Below are 7873 nucleotides of genomic sequence, written 5' to 3' on the forward strand. Positions count from 1 at the left end.
GTGGGCCTGCCCGCCTGACATCGCTGCAGGCCCACTGACTGAACCTCCAGCCTCAGGAGCCCACCCACCATCCTTAATAGGACAGCGAGCACAGAGGCACCAGTTAGGAGGCTGCCTCCTGGGCAGTTGCACCAGTGGACATGGTGACAAGATGGCCGGGCTCTAGATTCCCCCGATGTGGGGCTAACTCTGGGCTCCTGAGGCCCACCAGAAAATGCAGCTCTATATTAGCGCATCTGAAAATACTTTACCAAAAAAACTGCTGAAATACTACATGTTAAAAAAAGGATCCACACTTCCACCACACTAGTACAAGACAGGGCAGGGGGAGGCTATTCAGCCCACTGTGCCTGTGCCAGCTCTTTGCCTGACCTATCTGATTAGTCACAATTCCCTTAGCCCTGTAAATGTTTTCCCATCGATTATTTATCCAATTCCCTTTCCTCGCAACGTCCCACCCCTAATTGTAAAACTGCCTCTTGCTGAACAACTAGTATCTCAACCAAGTAACCCCTCAATCAGCAATTCAGCCATGAGGGGCATCAGAGATGAGCACAATCTTGTTTCCACTCAATATCCACACAATAACTGTTAGCAGCCGACCACTACAGGCTAAGACAGGGACACCAGCCTGTGCAAAAGCACTCATGCTTAGTTTCAAACTCCTGGTTTTTGTCAGCTTCCCTCTAAGTTCCTCATCCTCAAGTACCTCTCCAGCTCCCTTCTGAACCTCCTTAGAGAATTAGCTGCCACCATCTTGTCACACCGAGTGGCTCAGATCCCAACAACTCTCCCAGAGAAGGTACCTCTAATCTCCTCTTCAGATCTCACATCTTGGACACACTCCATTTCTTTTAATATTACTGCATCAGGTTTTGGAAATGTGCTTCCTGAGGTTGTGAAGGCCGAAGTTAAGTTGTTTAAAAGCAGAGAGATGGAGTGATGGTCCAGTCTCAGCTGCATGAATTGTTAAAGCTTTTAGCTTTTTGTTTGAATTGTTAAAGTGCCGATGCTGAGCTTCTGGTAGAGGTGGGTCTGACTTTGCAGCCTTCAATCTCTCTAATGATCTCCTACAATGAGAGGAGAGGCTGGCTGGAAGCAGCATTGGCACCTATAGGGCTGTGAGTCTGAATGGCACTGTCCTCACCCACCCCGTGTCCTCCTCACCTTGAACAGGGAGAAGGTTCCCAAGCCCAGGATCGGGATGCTGTTCCCGTCACTAAAGGGCAGCCGCTGCTGATCCGCCGCTTCACTCATCCCTTCCGGAGCAGGAGCAGGAGCCGGAGCAGCTCTGGTTCATAAAGCCTGGGCTGTCCCAAGAAGGAGCTAGGCACAGGGCGTTCCCAGCCAGACCCACACAAACCCTCCCTCCCTCTTCCTCAGGCCTCCTCCCAATTCTGTGTCTGCAGCAATCTGACCAACGTGTTAAACTTCCAACAGGCTGCACTGGGGAGTGCTACAATGGAAGCACCACTCTCTCCACAAATAAAACTCTCCCTTCAGATTTAAACTCTTCGTTTTGTTACTTTTCCCCCCTCCAATTTGTTTCCAACCTGCCCTCGAGTGAAAAGGAAGGCTTGTGTTTAGATCGCACCTATCACAATCCGAGGGTGTCTCTCTTTGCTGCCCATGAAATATTTTTGAGGTGGTCACTTTTGTGATGGACGGAACGTGGCAGCCAATCTACACACAGCAATCATCCTTACTGATACTGGGCTTGGTCAGGGCACCAGAGAGATCTCCCCTGATGTTTTTTGGAGTGGTGCCTTGGGATCTTTTGGGTTCACACGAGAGGACAACACTTCTGACAGCGCAGCACTCCTACAGTACAGACCTTCTGACAGTGCAGCACTCCCACAGTACAGACCTTCTGACAGTGAAGCACTCCCACAGTACAGACCTTCTGACAGTGCAGCACTCCCACAGTACAGGCCTTCTGACAGTGCAACACTCCTACAGTACAGACCCTCTGACAGCACAGCACTCCTACAGTACAGACCTTCTGACAGCGCAGCACTCCCACATTACAGACCCTCTGACAGTGCAGCACTCCCACAGTACAGACCTTCTGACAGCGCAGCATTCCTACAGTACAGATCCTCTGACAGCACAGAACTCCCACAGTACAGACCTTCTGACAGCACAGCACTCCTACAATACAGACCCTCTGACAGTGCAGCACTCCCACAGTACAGACCTTCTGACAGCGCAGCACTCCCACAATACAGACCCTCTGACAGCACAGCACTCCCACAGTACAGATCCTCTGACAGCGCAGCACTCCTACAGTACAGATCCTCTGACAGCGCAGCACTCCTACAGTACTGACCTTCTGACAGCGCAGCACTCCTACACTACAGATCCTCTGACAGCACAGAACTCCCACAGTACAGACCTTCTGACAGCACAGCACTCCTACAGTACAGACCCTCTGACAGTGCAGCACTCCCACAGTACTGACCTTCTGACAGTGCAGCACTCCCACAGTACAGACCTTCTGACAGTGCAGCACTCCCACAGTACAGGCCTTCTGACAGTGCAGCACTCCTACAGTACAGACCCTCTGACAGCACAGCACTCCTACAGTACAGACCTTCTGACAGCGCAGCACTCCCACAGTACAGACCCTCTGACAGTGCAGCACTCCTACAGTACAGACCCTCTGACAGCACAGCACTCCTACAGTACAGACCTTCTGACAGCGCAGCACTCCCACATTACAGACCCTCTGACAGTGCAGCACTCCCACAGTACAGACCTTCTGACAGCGCAGCATTCCTACAGTACAGATCCTCTGACAGCACAGAACTCCCACAGTACAGACCTTCTGACAGCACAGCACTCCTACAATACAGACCCTCTGACAGTGCAGCACTCCCACAGTACAGACCTTCTGACAGCGCAGCACTCCCACAATACAGACCCTCTGACAGCACAGCACTCCCACAGTACAGATCCTCTGACAGCGCAGCACTCCTACAGTACAGATCCTCTGACAGCGCAGCACTCCTACAGTACTGACCTTCTGACAGCGCAGCACTCCTACACTACAGATCCTCTGACAGCACAGAACTCCCACAGTACAGACCTTCTGACAGCACAGCACTCCTACAGTACAGACCCTCTGACAGTGCAGCACTCCCACAGTACTGACCTTCTGACAGTGCAGCACTCCCACAGTACAGACCTTCTAACAGTGCAGCACTCCCTCAATACTGCCCATCTGACAGTGCAGCACTCCCACAGTACAGACCCTCTGACAGCGCAGCACTCCCACAGTACAGACCTTCTGACAGCACAGCACTCTCTCAGAACTGCCCCTCAGACAGCGCAGTACTCCTTCAGTACTGACCTTCGAACATGCAGCACTCCCTCAGTACTCACCCTCCAACAGTACAACACTCTCAGTACTGACTCTCTGACAGTGCTGCACTCCCTCAATACCGCCCATCTGACAGTGCAGCACTCCCTCATTACTGACCCTCTGACAGTGCTGCACTCCCTCAGTACCTACCCACCGACATTGCAACACTTCCTCAGTACTGACCCTCCGACAGTAGAGCAACTCTCCCTCCTACTGAGCCTAGAAAAATGCAGCATTCCTTCAGTACTGCCCTTCTGACAGTGCAGTATTCCCTCAGTATTCACCCTCTGACAGTGTGGCACTCCCTCAGTATTAGCCGTCTGAGAGTGTTGCGCTCCCTTGGTATTGACCCTCCGATCGTGCACCTCTCTTTCACTACTGCTCCTCTGCCAGTGCAGCGCACCCTCAGCACTGATGCTCTGACAGTGCTGCACTCCCTCAGTACTGACCCTCCAACAGTGCAGTTCTCCCTCAGTGCTGCCCCACTGATAGTGCAGCTCCTGCTCAGGTTTGCCACTCTGACAGTGCTGCAGTCCCTCAGTACTGCACTGCAATGTCAGCCTATGTTATGTCCACGAGTCTCTGGAGTGGGACTTCCAACTAAACAATTTTCTGACTGAGGGATGAGTGTACAATGGTTGATGGTGGCCAGGTAAGGAGGTTTTATACAAACTCCATTGTTACGGTCACCTCACAGAACTTCCTGTTCTTTCTGTGTGAGTGGTGAGATGAATGTCTATTCAGTAATAGCTGGGAGTTTGGTTCATAAGCACCACAGTGTGTATAATTGCTGGCAGGCCTGCACACTACATGGCTGGGGGCCATGCCTGCTCTGAGTTGCTCTGAAGTTTTAGTGTGGGATTGCGAGTGTCCCAGCTTCCATGTGTCGTCACAAAGAGGCTGTGATGACCTTTGACCCAGAGGCAATGCGGAGAGAAATTTGTAATGTCTTTAAAATGTCGGTGGAATCTGTAGCTGGTTTTCATAATGTTTGAAAAGGATTTTTAAACTTGCATAAATTGTAAAGGGATTGTCAAGTCCATAAGACATGAAAGAGAGCATAAACTGCTTAAATCAAACTTTGCTTTCTTCTTATTTAAAAACGGACTTCGCTGGAACAAAAACATGGCCGCTGCAGGTCACATGATTTGCAAATTGGCTACCGTTCTGGAAATTTCCAACAGTAATTACAAGACAAAACTGAACCCTCATCCTCACACCTATCATTGTGGGGGCCCATTACAATCAACGAAACAAGGGATGAGCAGGTGGTCTGTCTCCCCAGCCTGGGCTCAGAACAGAGAGGGAGCCATCGAAACGCCTTTTATCTGCAAAGGCACTAATTGTCACAGTCATTCTCCTCAGGTGAACAATGGGTTTTGACCAGAGGCATAGAAACTGATTGTTACCCTGAAACTGACTCATCAATGGGCAACACCACATGCCCTAAGCTCCTTTCACCTTTGGAAAGGTCTCCCAGGTCAGTCTGCTGTCAACACCAAAGCCGGGCTCCAGGCTGATAACAAAGCCTGGCTTTAGTCTAAATCGCCTCAAAGCCTGGTTCTCTGGAAGATTCCTGCCATTGCCTGTAGCACGGACCAACCTCACCTTGTTGTGTCATCACCAACTTCAAAGGGATTCTGCGTCTCCTGCTTTCAGCTAGCTGAACCCGCCTGAATGTTAACTCCTTTGTGAAGGAACCCTCACTGACATTCACGTGAATTAATATCCATGGGCAGAATTTTACATCCTGTGGGCAGGTGCACGCCTGACCCATTCGGGCGTAAAATAGCGCGCAATGATGTCTGGAGAGCGTCCTGAGCTCATCGTGCACTCCCTGTTAGGCACAAGATTTTACTCCCACTTTTGAATGCTTTATTCAAATGCAAATTCAAATTTACTCTTTACCTTTTAACTTCCTTACCTTTATCTAATTAACATCTCAAAACTACTCTAAGTCAAAGCACCCAGACTAGCTGGTTTTAATCCAGTTAAGACACACAGGCACAGACACCACTAAACTCTATTTTAAAAAAAAAAGAAATTCCAATAACATTATAGACATTAATACCTCTCCATGATACTGGATATTTCAGTCTGCAGGCATGAGTGGGTGCCAGAGCCATGCCCACCATTAATTAAGAGGCCATGAAACAGCCAATTGACAGACTTTTCCTTGCCTGTGTGATTTCCTGTTCATCGCACAGGCAAAACGGGCAGGGGGCCAGCCGACATTTTCAAAACCTCACCCATGGGCAGGATAAAAAGGGCCAGCAGCATTGCCAGTGTCAGTAGTGAGGAGTTTGGAGATAGTTTGCTGCTGGTGACTTATTGGTACTTGGCAGTTCCATCCCTGCTCAGGGCTTCATTATTAGAATTTCCAGACTTCATTTCAGGACTTCTTGGTGTCTCCAAGGCCCGCAGAGAATTCAGACCAGATGGGCCCTTCCAGGTATCAGACAACCTTCCCTTACCCTAGGAATGGGGATTGAGCTCTCTACTGGAGGCACCTCCTCTGAGGAGGAAGAGAGGGGCAGAAGGGAGAGGAGGCCAGATGTCCCAATACAGCTTCCAGGGGAGGGACCTGTGCGAGGAGAGGTGCAGGTACAAGGGGCGCAGGGCCAGCAGGAAGTCCGAGGCGGAAGGGGCAGCAGAAGACGCCACTATCCCGCTGCCAGGGTTTACAGGTGGTGATGCAGCTACCTCAATATGTCTGAGGTGCAATGCTGAAGGAGGCTCCACCTCTCCAGGGAGAGCGTGACCTCCACTTGCCAGATGATTGGGCCTGAGATCAGCTCCGACTGTGTGGGTGGACACCCCATACCAGTGCCTCTGAAGGTCACAGTGGCCCTCAACTTCTAAGCCTCTGGCTCTTTCCAGGGGTCAGTGGGGGATCTTTGTGGAGTCTCCCAATCAGCTGTTCACAGTTGCATCAAGCTGGTGACAGAAGCTGGGTTCAGGCGGGTACTGACCTTTATTCTTTACCGTACGGATGAGGCCAGTCAGGCACAGCGAGCCAGAGGCTTCGCGGCCATTGCTGGCTTCCCCCACGTCCACGGTGCTATAGACTACACACATGTGGCCATCAAGGCGCCAGCAGGTGAGCCCGGTGCCTTCATCAACAGGAAGGGCTTCCACTCCATGAACGTGCAGATAGTGTGTGATCACAGGATGCTGATTCTACAAGTCTGTGCAGGGTACCCAGGCAGCTCCCATGACGCCTACATCTTCAGACACTCCCAGGTGCCAGGGCTCTTCAGTGCTCCAGCCCGACTGGATGGTTGGCTGCTGGGTGACAAGGGCTATCCCCTCAGAAGGTGGCTCATGACACCTCTCCGCCATCCAAGAACAGAGGCAGAGCAGTGTTATAATAGGAGCCACTCCTCCACAAGGGCTGCAGTGGAGAGAACTATAGGTCTTGTCAAGATGGGCTTATGATGCTTGGACCATTCAGGGGGAGCACTACAATACCCCTCAGAGCAGGTGTCAGTGATAGTGGCTGCATGCTGTGCTCTCCACAATCTGGCACTGGCAAGAGGGCACCCACTGGAGGAAGAGGATTTTGAGGCAGTTGCACAGGCCACAGATGTTGAGTCCAGTAGCGAGTCAGAAGAGGAGCATGGTGAGGAGAACGCTGAGGGTGAGGAATCAGACCTCAGTACCCTCTAGGCAGGCAGGGACACCTGGGATGCCTTGATCCAATGCTCCTTCAGGTAGGCTGCCAAAGATCAGCTTCAACCACATGCCAGGACTGCCACCTGCATCCCAGATGTCTGAAATGACCCTTTTATTTGAACCCGAAGAACACTCAGTGCATGTGCAATAAAGCTCAGAGCCACCTACGTCCAGCATCACATACTGGTGTATCCATACGGTGTAGCCTTAACTGGCCCATCAACATAAAATAGTGGTTGGGGGCCGATCGCGGGCGGTGGACCGTTTCTTAGCCACTCCCGAGCTTGCCAACTGCACCTGCCGGACAACCTCAAAATCCTGCCCCATGTTTTTGATTTTTTTAAAGCTATTCCTAGTTGTAAAACTCTTTTCTTTCCCATTTCCTTCTTGTGTGCTTATGTGTGTGTATGTAGTTGCGATGATCATCCCCCGGGTTTGATTGTATGAATAAACAATAATTCTGATTTAACCCTAAAGAGAGTTTGCTGTGTGTTGCTTTAAAATTAACTTCACAGGCAGAGGGGTTGGGGAAACATGCCATAGCCCATTTCAAAAATTAAAGCACCTCTGCTTACAGAGAGATGGTGAGAAAAATAAAGTAGTTCAGTTTGCCTCTCTCCCCTGTCCGTAACAGGATCAATTGTATTTTTCTTGAATAATAAGAAATATTGGTTCATTTGAACTGGCGACCCTTGACCTGGAAACAGTACCAAAAGGAAGGAAGCAAGTTAAGACCAGAAGCCATGCGGCTGGTGACACAAAGGAGATCTGCAGACAAATGAGGGTTACAAGCAGGAGAGCGTGAGGGCAATGGCAACCAGTACACAGATGCAG

At 50.6% G+C, this 7873-nt stretch overlaps 1 protein-coding gene across 1 annotated transcript in view; it reads right to left on the reverse strand.

Annotated features, from left to right (window-relative positions):
• LOC144696752 (prostaglandin F synthase 2-like) overlaps positions 1 to 1318 on the reverse strand; it is a 39845-nt gene extending 38527 nt beyond the window's left edge. Inside the window, exon 1 of the mRNA XM_078568435.1 lies at positions 1168 to 1318. Coding sequence (XP_078424561.1) covers positions 1168 to 1257 — 90 coding nt within the window. The 5' untranslated portion in view covers positions 1258 to 1318. The remainder of the gene's footprint in view (positions 1 to 1167) is intronic.
• Positions 1319 to 7873: the final 6555 nt, after the last annotated feature.

Source organism: Cetorhinus maximus, chromosome 22 (assembly GCF_964194155.1).
Source record: "Cetorhinus maximus chromosome 22, sCetMax3.hap1.1, whole genome shotgun sequence".
NCBI classification, from domain to species: Eukaryota; Metazoa; Chordata; class Chondrichthyes; order Lamniformes; family Cetorhinidae; genus Cetorhinus; species Cetorhinus maximus.